The following is a 13,888-nucleotide window of genomic DNA, read 5'->3' as shown; positions in this document are numbered from 1 at the left end:
CTAATAGGCTAGCTGCACGCAGAATCTTAATCCCTCCTGATTGGATCAAAGAAGACAATCACATTATTTTAGCATATCGGATTGGCCTACAGCAATGTCAATCTTTTTTGTTTATTTGACAGCATGGTTTATTTTTCGAATCTGTCGTTGACATTGTCAGAGTGAGGAACTAGCTTGCGATACATACTTTTATATGAATTGATATAACTGATACACCTTTCTCATAGTCCATAAAGACTAGAGGTGAGGACAGAAATATTGCATGTAGCGGCATCCCCTAATTTGAAATGATGCACAATTCGTTACTCAAAGATAAGATTTCACGCGGAAAAAAATCCAGGCTACTTTAGATAACAGGTTGATGAGACAACGTTATATGATGTTTCTGTTTGAAAGTAGCAACCGCGGCTTGTGTATCTCCCATTCCTCCGTTGAAATCATTGATCTAACACATCTGAGTGGCAGGTTTCAAAGCTCTTCCTAAATCAAATTGTATTGGTCGCATAAATCTACACATACCTCGACTAACCTGTACCCCCGCACAGGTGCATCCATGCTAATGTTTCTAGCTCCAACAACGCACCATACCTAACAATACAAAACATTAATACACAAATCCACAAAATAAAAGAAACAACTTAAGAAATATCTGAACAAGATATGTCAGAGTCCGGAATATAATATATATATGTATATAATGGTGGAACAGATAAATGAGGCTGTCAACTGACTCAGAAATTCACAGGTTTCTGATTAATTATTTTCCTGTTCTGTTGGTTTTCTTCCTTTCATTGGTTAGCTGGGAAAGGCATTATCCTATTCATATTAATAACCGTGATAGTTGTTGCATCTTTAATCTCACCTCTTCCTAATTTTCGAATGGATATTTTAATCTCTGTCGATGAAACTGCTCGCATGTGCGGTGCACATTTTAGAAAGAGGTTTCCCGCAAATTGCATTTTGGAACATAGGTGCGTAAGGCCTACCACATTGTGCTTGCACATTGCTGTGTCTAAAATGTGAAGAAATTGTTTATCAACATTTTAAGCTAAACATTCTAGTCTTTTCCATTAGTCTGTCATCTTTTATTTTGTTTGTAATGTACTTTTCATTACGCGTCGGACCGCAGTAAGACTAGCTGTCGGTTTTGGAGCCGGCTAATGGGTATCCTAATACATCAAAGCAAGCCTTATTAATTGATACAGCATATTCCTCCACTACACTACTTTGATATGCATCGTGGGGATTAACATGTGAGTATACGCAATGATCACTGAAAAATAAGTGGGTATACCTGCATATACCCACCACTACACCACTGACCGCACCAACCTCTGGAGACGATACAGTCCCAACAGGACGCTCTCAGTTGTGCATTGTAGAAGTTTGTGAGGGTTTTCTTCGTCATACTGTCTGTGTGGATGGGCCATTTCAGGTTGTCAGTGCACACAGAGGAACTTGAATATTTTCGCCCTCTCCACTGCGACCCGTTGATGTGGATGGGGGCGTACTCTTTGCTGGCTCCCGAAGTCCACGATCAGCTCCTTAGTTTTGTTGACGTTGAGGAAGTGGTTAATGTCCTGGCACCACTCTGCCAGGGTCTTCTCCCTGTAGGCTGTCTGGTCATTGTTGGTAATCAGGAACTACCACTTGTTCGTCAGAAAACTTGACGAATGAGTTGGAGACGTGTGTGGCCACACAGTCATGGGTGAACAGGGTGTACAAGAGGGGGCTGAGCACACTAGTACAGTATCAAATCACATTTATTTATAAAGCCCTTCTTACATCAGCTGATATCTCAAAGTGCTGTACAGAAACCCAGCCTAAAACCCCAAACAGCAAGCAATGCAGGTGTAGAAGCACGGTGGCTAGGAAAAACTCCCTAAAAAGGCCAGAACCTAGGAAGAAACCTAGACAGGAACCAGGCTATGAGTGGTGGCCAGTCCTCTTCTGGCTGTGCCGGGTAGAGATTATAACAGAACATGGCCAAGATGTTCAAATGTTCATAGATGACCAACAGGGACATATAATAATCACAGTGGTTGCACAACAGGTCAGCACCTCAGGAGTAAATGTCAGTTGGCTTTTCGTAGCTGGATCACATTCAGAGTATCTCTGCTGCTCCTGCTGTCTCTAGAGAGTTGAAAACAGCAGGTCTAGGGACTGGGGACTGGGGACAGCAAGGAGTCATCAGGCCAGGTAGTCCTGAGGCATGGTCCCCCGAGAGAGAGAAAGACAGAGAGAAAGAAAAAAAGGAGAGAAAGAGAGAGAGCATACTTAAATTCACACAGGACACAGGATAAGACAGGATAAATACTCCAGATATAACAGACTGACCCTAGCCCCCCGACACATAAATTACTGCAGCATAAATACTGGAGGCTGAGACACGAGGGGTCAGGAGACACTGTGGCCCCATCCGACGATACCCCCGGACAGGGCAAAACAGGCAGGATATAACCCCACTCACTTTGCCAAAGCACAGCCGCCACACCACTAGTATATGTTCGTGACCACATCAAGGAAGGGATGAAAGAAGCAATTTAAAAAGTGTTCAAACAGGGCCTCGAATTCACCACCATGGTATCATCTTAATAGTCTAAGTGGCTTCCTTTCCTTCTTTCCTTCCATTCATCTGCATGGATGTGGAAAACCAGTACGGGCGGAAGCTAAATTTAGGGAGCATCAAAACCATGATGAGTAAATTTAGACTGACTGACTGATCAACACATAATATTGAGTAGTTATTTAGGATGTAAGGTGATTTGTAGATCATTCAGTCAGTCTCGACTAACCTTTAAAGTCAGCTGCAATGTCAAAAGAATCGCCTTTAAAGTAGCCAAGGCCTTTGCGTTCAATATTGCAGCCAACTGCCGACTGACTGATCTACAAAGAACCTTGCATCATAACTAACTACTTATTGTTATTTTCTAGATCAGTCAGTCACAATTTATCCATTATACATTCGTTTTGATCCATTCAAACACTGCCAAAGAGAGGAAGCCAATGTCGACTACTGGGTCACAGGGAGAATTTCAATTGCATTCCTTGATTCCTCCTCGTGTTCTCTCCTCACCTCCTTCACAAACCCCATTAGAAGGAGGTGAGGAGAGATGATCCAAGGAATCAAGGAAATGCAATTGAGATTCTCCCACACTCCACAAGTCGTCCTCATAGGTCACGTTGGAGAGGATCAAAACCTCAATGTATCATAGGTAAATTGTGAATGACTGACTGTTCTACAATTAATAATGAGTTGTTATTTATGATGCACAGTCATTTGTAGATCAGTTAGTCGGAGGCCATTGTAATCGGACATTGAACAAAGACATTGTAATCCTGTTTTTTAGTAGTAAATTTTAAAAAAAAATTGTCATCTGTCCTCATAGAGCTCCTTCACCCTCACTGATTGGTTCAATGTTCAATTAGTATCACCTGGCATCCTTATAAAAATCCTTGACCTGAACATTATTGCATTATTTGGTCATCTTGCATTCATCAGGCATGGCTTTCTATCTGCTTCTGAGTATATCAATTTTGGAAATCTCAGGTGAGTAATGGGGCATGCTTGTGGTTGACGGCTTTCACCAATCCTTTACGCTTGTATTTAACTTTTTGACGTTGGACTAAATCTGCCACCAGTAAGAATTTAGCTAGCTTCATAAAGTAGCCAATGTTGCTAATAATATATTTGGCTAACTATGTTATCAACACTGTTTGGAATTGTCAATAGATTTGTTGTCTTTGGTTCAGGTGAAAGGTCAGTACCTAACTTTAGTTGGTTCTAACTTGTAATTATTACTTAGTCATTCAAGTAAAATTTTCAGTCATAACTCTGAACTTCTGATAACTCCAACAGCATTGAATGCCCAATAGTTGTACTAAAACTGACTAGACCGCCCTCTACAATCCACATTGTTATTCACAGAATGATTACTCTTAATTCCTATGTGTATTTGTTCAGAATTCTCATATTTAAAGAGTAATTTATTCTCTACTTCCAAATAGTTTTGAGTGTCGCTGTGCGGACTCCATTGAAATGCAACCTGGGCACCAAACCTTGCAAGGATGGATCTGAGTGTATTCTCTACCAGCATGTGTGTGACGGCGAAGTTGACTGTAGGGATGGCTCTGATGAGGAGGACTGCACTGTCACATGCACTAAAGGTTTCCACTCGCTTTCCATTGCTTTCACCAATTTAGTGTTAGCTCAGTGATTTCCTCAAGGAAGGATGGACTCCAGGGTCTTTAAATCATCAGTTTCAGTTACATCTCTGTCCCTCCAACATTTTGAATTAGTGTTTCATCAATTCATTTAGGCCAGTTTCTGTGTGCCCATGGGAAGAAGTGCATTGACCAGAGGCAGGTGTGTGACGGGGTGGCCCAGTGTCAGGACCGTTCTGATGAGGTGGACTGCCTAGAGCATATGGAGGGCTGTGCTCACCACTGTGACAAAATCCGCTGCCTCCCTGACACCTTCCTTTGTGATGGAGAGAAGGACTGCCTGGATGGCACTGATGAGGCAGACTGTGGTAATGTCACTATTGCCTGTAGATTTTAGCTTTAACATGGTCCTTATTACGTCTTTCAACTTATGTAAACGCATGTAGATTTTTATTGAATCTTGTCCTTTGACACTAAAGTCAGTTTCACAATCTCCCCAGATTCAGACTCCGATGGTCACAAAAATCATCATGATGAAGTTTCTGAAAATGACTCGCGCAACTACAAAGGGATTACCACCATGTCTGCACCAGCACCCCTCCAATGTCCCTTTGGCATGAAACCATGTCAGGACAAGACTGCGTGTGTTCTTTACAGCCATGTGTGTGACGGAGATGCAGATTGTAAAGATGGCTCAGATGAGGAGACATGTTCATTAGAATGTGACAATGGTAAGAATCAGTGCATAGAAATGTGTATGTCATTTTGAGAAGCATATTTCTCCCGTTTTATTATTGTATAAGAAAATGTTACTCTAGTGCAGTGGTTCCCACCCAGGGCTACTAGGATCCCTGGGTTTTACTTGGCCTATCCACAGGGGGTACTTCAAGACTAATGAGTCCGTAGGCCTTCTGGTAAAATGCACATGAGGGGGTACTTCAGGCAGAGCAATTCAGTCGGTGGTACAGTAACCGCGTAAGGTGGGAACCAATTCATCTTGTGTAATACATGCTTACTGTAGCAACATTTTGAACTAGCTAGCCTGGTTGCATTCACTAATATACCAATAGAACATAGTTGCATAGACTACTGCATGGTGTGCATGTTTAGAGTTCCATCTTAGACCCACTCCCACTCCTCCTCACAGGTCACCATTTCATTGTTATTGTCTGCTCTTAAACTGTGCTGTATGTTCAGGCCAGTTTCAGTGTGCCCATGGGAAGAAGTGCATTGACCAGAGGCAGGTGTGTGACGGGGTGGCCCAGTGTCAGGACCGCTCTGATGAGACTCACTGCCTGAAGCCCATGGAAGGCTGTGCTCACCACTGTGACAAGACCCGCTGCCTCCCTGATACCTTCCTCTGTGATGGAGAGAGGGACTGCCTGGACGGCACCGACGAGGCCAACTGTGGTAATGCCCCCCCCACTGTCACACTTGCTGTTTGAGCTCTGCTCAAAATTGCCCTTATTTATCTTTACACAAGTTGCATTATAATATTGCCTCTTGTCCTTTGATACTAAAGTCAGTATTTCATCCTTAGATTCAGACTCTACTGATGATCATAAAAATCATCGCTATTTTGTTGCTGAAGATTATGACGGCACCAACGACGGGAATTCCACCTCAATGTCTGTACCAGCACCCCTCAAGTGTACTTTTGGCACTAAACCATGCAAGAACAATATTGAGTGTGTGCTTTACAGCCATGTGTGTGATGGAGAGGCAGATTGTAAAGATGGCTCCGATGAGGAAGAGTGTTCATTAGAATGTGGAAGTGGTAAGAATCAGTCAACTTAAAAATACAAATTGTTTGACATTTTGAAAAGCATATTCCTCCCCCTGCTTTTATTGTTCTGTACATGACAATACTGCTCTCTAGTGTAATGCATCTTTACTGTAACTTTTAACTAGCTGGAATTCACTCAAATACCAATAGAACATAGTTGCATGGTGTGCATGTTTAGAGTTCCATCTTAGACATATTCCTCACAGGTCACCATTTCATTGTTATTGACTGCTCTTAAACTGTGCTGTATGTTCAGGCCAGTTTCAGTGTGCCCATGGGAAGAAGTGCATTGACCAGAGGCAGGTGTGTGACGGGGTGGCCCAGTGTCAGGACCGCTCTGATGAGACTCACTGCCTGAAGCCCATGGAAGGCTGTGGTCACCACTGTGACAAGACCCGCTGCCTCCCTGATACCTTCCTCTGTGATGGCGAGAGGGACTGCCTGGATGGCACCGACGAGACCAACTGTGGTTTGTTCCATTTCCAAGGGACCACTAAACTGTTAAGCAGAACTGTGGCCATGTTGAATCTTGTCCAAACTTCTCGATTTTAGAGGAAGTTCAATTTAAGAAATTTCCAATTGGTTTCCTTTACCCATAGCTGATGAGAGCTGCAGCAGTGGGGAGTTCCGTTGCACCAGTGGTCAGTGTGTATCTATAAGCATGCGCTGCGACGGGCATCCTGACTGTTGGGACCACTCTGACGAGGAGAGCTGCCACAAGCCCCCCCAGTGCACCACCAACCGCCGCTGCCCACAAAGCCAGGAGTGTCTGCTGGAGGAGTGGGTCTGTGATGGGGAGCAGGACTGTAAAGATGGCTCTGATGAAGAGGTGGGAATATTTGGCCTGGGTGAAAGTCTGTTTGGCATGACTATTCCATAAGGAGTTGGCAGAAACTGACAGGCAGGATGGCTAATATTAGATAGGTAGAATTGAGTTATTTTAATGGGTTACAGCCTTAGTACTCAATTGCTTTTGAATGACTCAGGATAGCCTCACGCCACCTGAGCTTGCGCGGCTGTTCGCTATACAATAGCGCAGTGGTAGTTACGAGGCTAGTAGCTAATGTGCTTTTACTTCGTGATGTGACTCAACTTGAGTATAATACGGTATATTGATTTCTTCCAGAATTGCGAGATGGTTCAATTGAAGTGTGGCGCGTTCCAGTGGGCCTGTACATCAAAGAGCCAATGTGTTCCCAAAGCATGGAGATGTGATGGAACAAAGGACTGTGCTGATGAAAGTGACGAGGCAGGATGTGCGTAATGAGAAACTTATTCCAGCTGTGTATGATTTGTTAATTACTGGATTGTTATGTTGAAACTGATTTTTGTAATACAAAATGAATAAGCCTTTCAATTATTTAGACATTTGTAAAAAAAAAAAATCAATTAACTTGTTTTGTACATTTGTTAATAGGTGGCCAGGGGCAACATGCCCCTCTCACCAGTTCCAGTGTGCTAATACATCAGAGTGTTTGGACATGGCCCTGGTGTGTGACTCAGTCAGAAATTGTGCTGATGGTTCTGATGAGGGTGGCGACTGCAAAACCACGTGTCCAGACAAAGCCATATGTGTCCAAAACTGCGACAGCACACCACAGGGAACAGTGAGTAATGGGGAAATGCTTTTAAGTGAAAACAAATATTTATCTGCTTCTCATTGTGTTTGACCACCTCTACCGATTCTGTTTCTCTCCCATAAAGAGGTGTGGGTGTAAGGCTGGTTACCAGCTTGACGAGGATGCAGTGTCCTGTGGTGATATTGATGAGTGTGTAGGTGGTAGACAAGGTGTTTGCAGCCACTCATGCGTAAACACTCAGGGCTCTTTCCACTGTCACTGCAACCCTGGTTACCTGTTGGAATCTGATGGCCGCCACTGCAAGATCATGGGTAAAAGTAGTGAAATATCAAGGCTTAGTGACAATCATGGAAATTCCCTTTCCTTGATTTTTATTTTTTGAATTGGGAATGACTGTGCACGACAGTGAACTGACTTTGGGAATGCAAGGTATGTTGGCTGAAGTACTCGTATGTCACAGTCGGTCTATACCAACCCACTTTCTTTTCCCACAGGTGAGCCTTATCTTCTGGCCTCTGTGCAGACAGACCTGTTCCTTGTTGGGCTGAGAAGCAGTAGTCTGGATGTCCTGGTGTCCTCTGCTAAGAAAGCCATCCTGTCTGTGGACTATGACTGGAAGGATCAGAGGGTGTTCTGGGTCAGCCTGGATTCAGAGAGCATAAAGTGGTCCTCTCTAGACCAAAAAAAACAAGGAACTCTTTTCAAAGGTTAGTATTATGGTTAAACTAAGCACAACGATTGAGGCTGTGAATAGACCTGTTTTCACAGTGCTAAGTTTTGTTCAATTGTTAAACCTTAAACAATTTTGATCTCTACAGGCATCAAATCTGACTGCATTGCTGTTGACTGGGTAGGGAGAAACCTGTACTGGATTGATGGTATTGGAGGTGGTCGGATTATTGCTATTGGATTAAACTCTACCATTACAAGCGCTCTGGATCTCACTGTCATTCTTGAAAAGGAATTTGAACAACTTCTCTCTCTGGCACTCCTGCCACAGAAGGGGCAAGTATATTTTGTAGCTGTGACTGATGAACAGCACCCACCCAAACATTCTAGTGCTTTTGTGTTTGGAGAGGTGATTTTGACTAAATTAATACATGCTGCTAAACAATCTTGATCAGGGTCTTGAGTTGGTTTCCACTGAACTGCTGTCCTATTGTAGGCTCAAGTTATTTAATTTATGTATTGTGTTTTCAGGAGACCGACCTTTTCAGTAATCCACAATAACATTGATTTGGATTTCATTGCAGGCTCCTGTTCTGGTCGGAGATGAGTAACGAGGCAAAGATTGAGCGGGCCGGAATGGATGGGTCTGAGAGGAGAGTGGTGGTCAGTCACAGCCTTGGCTGGCCAGGCAGTCTGGCTGTGGACCCAATAGGGGAGCGGCTCTACTGGACGGACAAGAAGCTTGGGTGCATTGGCTCAGCCACTCTGAATGGCGGGGACGTCAAGGTACTACAAATGGATGGGTGTTTGCATAGGACTAGATCAGACTTGTACATTAAATTAAATCCTACCGGAGTTGGATAACTTAATTAAAGCCATATTTCAATGTCCGCTATCTATTCCTTTCCCTCCTGAAGATTCTGCAGTTGCCGGAGACCACCAACCCGTTCTCGGTCACAGTTTTCAATGACCTGCTCTACTGGTCAGACTCCAAGAGGGGAACTATTCAAGGGGCTAATAAAATCACTGGAAAGAACTGCAAAGTTCTACTCAAACGACCTGCACAAACCTTTGGACTCAAAGCAAGTATCTTTTTCCCCAATTTTAATGTGTGAATTGAATTGTAAAGATTTCATTTCACCTAAATAAGATGGCAATCATGGGTTTCCTGTAATTGCACAAAGAACATGTTTATATTCAAATGTGTGCGTAATGATTTGCATGTATCTGGGAATGCAGGTCATTCATCCACTGCTGCAAACAAGCACTGATAGTCCCTGTGAGAAACTTCATTGCTCTCACCTGTGTGTATTGGCCCCTGGCCCCAAAGGGGTCTGCAAGTGTCCCTCTGGTCTGCTCCTAGCAGAGGATGGCCTCAACTGCTCCAACCTGGTCAACTCTGCCTTCCTCTTGGTGTTGTCTCCAACAGTTGTCACACAGGTAGGACTCTGCCCACTCAGGTTTACCCACTTCACTTGATACTGCACAATATTCAATGCCACTAGCTACATGTTAATGAATCGAAGTCCGTCCTCTAAAATGAAAAGCTCTTAAGAATGCCTGGTCACAAGCTCTCAGTAATAACCTGTACTTTGAGTCGAGCCCTTGGCTTTGCGTGCTACTTGTGTGCAGTTATTCAGGAGTAAATGACAAACTTCTCCACCATGTACTTAGACATATGCATGTGTGTCTCTAGATCTACCTGCAGACCATGCTCAGTTCTGTGGGCCTGAAGACCTGGCCTGAGCACCTCTCTCTACCTCTCGCCAATGTCAATGAGGCAGCTATTTTGGATTACACCCTACGAGACAAGATGTTGTACCTGGCTGACTCCGGCCAGTCCTCTGTAGGCCTCTTCAAGCTGAAGGAGACCAGCTTGGTGCCTCGCGGCCAGTTCCTGCAACTTGAAGGGGACACTGTCACAGCCCTGGCTCTGGACTGGATAACCCTCAACGTGTACTGGAGTAGCACCAAACAGTCACGCCTGCAGGTCACCTCTTCCAATGGGGAACACACTGCTGTGTTAATTGATGACATTGGAAGTCTGGAGTCTATAGCTCTTCACCCACTTAGTGGAAGACTCTGTTTTGCCAAGAAGGGGGAAGGTGCTCATGTGGAGTGTGCTCACATGGACGGGGGGAAGCGAGTGCAGGTTTGGAAGGATGCTGTGCAACCCACCTCCCTGACTTTCTCCAATGATGGCGGGGAGATTTACTGGGCTGACATCGGTGAGGAACCATTGTTATACAATACAAACCTTCACTTTAAGTCAATCTATAGGTGGTGATGGAATACTTGGATTTTATGTTCCAGGCGCTGGGGTGATCAGCTCTGTCAGAGTTGATGGTTCTGGATACATTGAGTTTACAACTGGGGATGGCCTGATTGCATTTGCGCTCAGCAACAGCATGCTCATCTGGGTGACAGACCGTGGTAATTTAGATAATTATTTCTTAACACCGCTGCCATCGCCAGTACTCAGTGCCACATTACTGTAGCCAGGAGATGGCTCTGATACTTTAATCAAAGTAGAACTAAGGATAATGGTTCTTTCACCATGGTTTTGGATTCATTGCTGTTGAACATTTCAAATGTTTCAGACACAACCCAAGTTTGGTATAGAGATGACCAACTGATCAAGACACTTTGGTTTGAGGTCAACACTGAAGTTGTCAGTTTGAAGGCCTACAGCAAGTCCAGCCAGATGGGTAAGAAAGGCCACAACATTTGCACACTACTCTATTTACTGAGACTCTTCACATTTTACTCTTCCTCATACACATCTCTTTCTAGGCTTCAACTTCTGCTCTGATGGGAATGGAGACTGCAGTCACTTCTGTCTGGCTGTCCCTGGTGGTAGGACATGTAGGTGTGCCCATGGCCATCGACCAGTCAATGCCACACACTGCGCCCTAGACCAGCACTGCCCAGCTGGTAGTAGACCCTGTCTGGATGGGCGCACATGCCTCCCCCTAGAGAAGTTCTGTGATGGGCATCCTGACTGCCTTGACACCTCGGATGAGAATTGTGAGATTTTCATTAGCAATGCCTGAAATTAACAATCTTAGCTGTAACTCAGCATTTCCCACACCTGCTCCTAGAGGATACTTAGCACTACACACCTGAAGTGTTTTTTTTTTTTTTAATTTTTTTTTTAACACAAGCTTTGATTAAATTCAGTTGTGTAGTGTTAAGGCAAACAAATGTGCAGCTCTTGGGGTTCCCAGGACCATGATTTGATGTCATAACCTAACCTCAATTGAATACAAAACAATTCTGATTCTCCACCAGGTGTCCATCTCAAAGGGCAGTCTGAAGTCCAGTCCAAAGCTCCAACCCTGCCTCCAAGCCCCAGCATTCCCACATCTGCAGATCTTGGCTCTACCACCTCTCTGGACAACAGTGGGCTGGTGAGAAACCTGGATGTCAAGCAGCAGTGTAGTGAGAAGCACTGTAATGGGAATGGGGAGTGTGTGGAGACCAATGGGGGCACCTCCTGTGCCTGTGGTAAAGGCTACAGTGGAGACTCCTGCCAAGACCAGCTCGCCAACACCATGCAAGGCCCACTAATCTATGGGGCCGTTGGCCTCTGTGCTGCGATTGTAGTTATCAGTGTCCTCGTTGCCGTGGTCAGGAGCAAGACTGCAAACGCAAGGTACGCCATCCCAACTGCTTGTGGCTCCATCATTTAGTTGAACATGTCAATCTACTAGGTTGCTGGTGTTCAGAATGCTTTCTAATGTGAGCTGTTTGTCAATAGATTGACCCTATTCACTTTTCCATTCCTAGCGATCCAGTCCTGTGGTAAAGCAGACCAGTATGACTGACTTGGCGAAACATGGAGATTCTCCCTCTACACAACATTCACCTGACGACACTAACTTTTCAGAGGTACAGTAGGTTTTATATTGTATTTCAAAGCAAATTAACTTCCAAGGTTTACCTAATAAAATTTTGTTTTATTTCACAGGAAGTGGCATCATCTGTGGCGTAACTAATTAAACGGCATATTTTTTTCCTAATCAATAAAGATGTTGCATTTTCTATGGGCTTTTTCTTGATACACATTTCCACTCAATTTTGATCTATGGGGATTAACTTGTGTAAAGCTACACAAAGGCAACTGGATTTGAGATGTGAATCAAACCTTGTTTTCAGATTATAGACCTTCAAGCAATAACTGACTCATTTGGTTCTGACCACATTGTATATTGACTTTGACATTGCAAGTATTTAAATTATAAAACGAGTGCTTATGATTCTAAAACGTTATATGCAGTGGTGGAGAAAGTATTCCATTGTTTTGAGTAAAAGTTTTATTTAATTCACCTTTATTTAACCAGGTAGGCAAGTTGAACAAGTTCTCATTTACAATTGCAACCTGGCCAAGAAAGCAAAGCAGTTCGACACACGGTTACACAGTAAAACAGAGTCAATAATACAGTAGGAAAATAAGTCTATGCAAATGAGGTGAGATGGGAGGTAAAGGCAAAAAAAAGCCATTGTGGTAAAGTAAATACAATATAGCAAGTTAAACACGAATGGCAGATCTGCAGTAGAAGGCAAAATAAATACAGTAGGGGGATGAGGTTGTTTGGGCTAAATTAAAGCTGGGCTATGTGCAGTGAGCTGCTTTGACAGCTGGTGCTTAAAGCTAGTGAGGGAGATGAGTGTTTCCAGTTTCAGATTTAGTTGTTCCTTCCAGTCATTATCAGCAGAGAACTGGAAGGAGAGGCGGCCAAAGGAATATTTGGTTTTGGGGGGTGACAGAGATGCGTGCTGCTATGGTGACCAGGGAGGTGAGAAGGGGAGACGTTACCTAGCAGGGTCTTGTAGATGACCTGGAACCAGTGGGCTTGAAGCGAGGGCCAGCCAACGAGCGTACAGGTTGCAGTGGTGGGTAGTGTGTAAATGGGGCTTTGACAAAACGGCTGGCACTGACTGCATCCAATTTATTGAGTAGGGTATTGGAGGATCTATTGTAAATGACATCATTGAGGATCGGTAGGATGGTCAGTTTGGCAGCATGAGTGAAGGATGCTTTGTTGTGAAATAGGAAGCCAATTCTAGAGTTAACTTTAGTTTGGAGATGTGAGTTTGGAAGGAGTGTTAGTCTAACCAGACGCCTAGAATATGTGGACAACTAAGTCAGAACTGTCCAGAGTAGTGATGCTGGATGGGGGGGCAGGTGTGGGCAGCGATCGGTTGAAGAGCATGCATTAATTTTTACTTGTATTTAAGAGCAGTTGGAGGCTACAAAGATGTATGGCATTGAAGCTTGTCTGGAAGGTTGTTAACAGTGTCCAAAGGGCCAGAAGTATACAGAATGTTGTCTGTGTAGAGGTGGATCAAACTCACCAGCAGCACGGGCATCATTGATGTATACAGAATAGTTGAACCCTGAGGCACCCCATAGACTGCCTGGTCAACAGACCTTCCGATTTGACACTGACTTCTATCAGAGAAGTAGTTGGTGAACCAGGCGACGTAATCATTTGAGAAACTAAGGCTATCGAGTCTACCAATGAAGATGTGGTGATTGACAGTCAAGCCTTGGCCAGGTCAATGAATACGTCTGCACAGTTTCTTATCGATGGTGGATAAGATATCGTTTAGGACCTTGAGCGTGGCCGAGGTGCACCAGCTCAAACCAGATTGCATTGCGAAGACGTTATGGTGGGATTTGAAA

The 13,888-nt window shown here is 44.0% G+C and overlaps 1 protein-coding gene across 1 annotated transcript; it reads left to right on the top strand.

Moving 5' to 3' along the window:
• Positions 1–3,421: 3,421 nt before the first annotated feature.
• On the top strand, positions 3,422–12,193 carry LOC124034902 (low-density lipoprotein receptor-related protein 2-like). Its single transcript, XM_046348302.1, has 23 exons — positions 3,422–3,550; positions 4,009–4,167; positions 4,320–4,532; positions 4,665–4,895; positions 5,362–5,574; positions 5,705–5,941; positions 6,207–6,419; positions 6,550–6,779; positions 7,077–7,210; positions 7,368–7,557; positions 7,655–7,841; positions 8,025–8,237; positions 8,349–8,535; positions 8,784–8,985; positions 9,117–9,281; positions 9,439–9,639; positions 9,896–10,427; positions 10,513–10,632; positions 10,800–10,907; positions 10,993–11,226; positions 11,491–11,858; positions 11,989–12,090; positions 12,170–12,193. Exons 1-23 carry the CDS (start codon positions 3,505–3,507, stop codon positions 12,191–12,193), a joined length of 4,509 nt encoding a protein of 1,502 aa, XP_046204258.1. The 5' UTR covers positions 3,422–3,504.
• The last annotated feature ends 1,695 nt before the right edge of the window (positions 12,194–13,888 follow it).

This window comes from Oncorhynchus gorbuscha, linkage group LG05 (assembly GCF_021184085.1).
Source record: "Oncorhynchus gorbuscha isolate QuinsamMale2020 ecotype Even-year linkage group LG05, OgorEven_v1.0, whole genome shotgun sequence".
In the NCBI taxonomy this organism is placed as follows: Eukaryota; Metazoa; Chordata; class Actinopteri; order Salmoniformes; family Salmonidae; genus Oncorhynchus; species Oncorhynchus gorbuscha.
The sequence above is the reverse complement of the archived record's forward strand: the minus strand, read 5'-3'. Positions and strand labels throughout refer to the sequence as shown.

Excerpts from the sequence above, each read along its gene's own strand:
- LOC124034902 (XM_046348302.1), top strand. The coding sequence starts at position 3,505 with ATGGCTTTCTATCTGCTTCTGAGTATATCAATTTTGGAAATCTCAG. Across the intron at positions 7,211-7,367 it reads AGTGACGAGGCAGGATGTGC|GTGGCCAGGGGCAACATGCC; the intron begins GTAATGAGAAAC and ends ATTTGTTAATAG. Across the intron at positions 8,238-8,348 it reads ACAAGGAACTCTTTTCAAAG|GCATCAAATCTGACTGCATT; the intron begins GTTAGTATTATG and ends TGATCTCTACAG.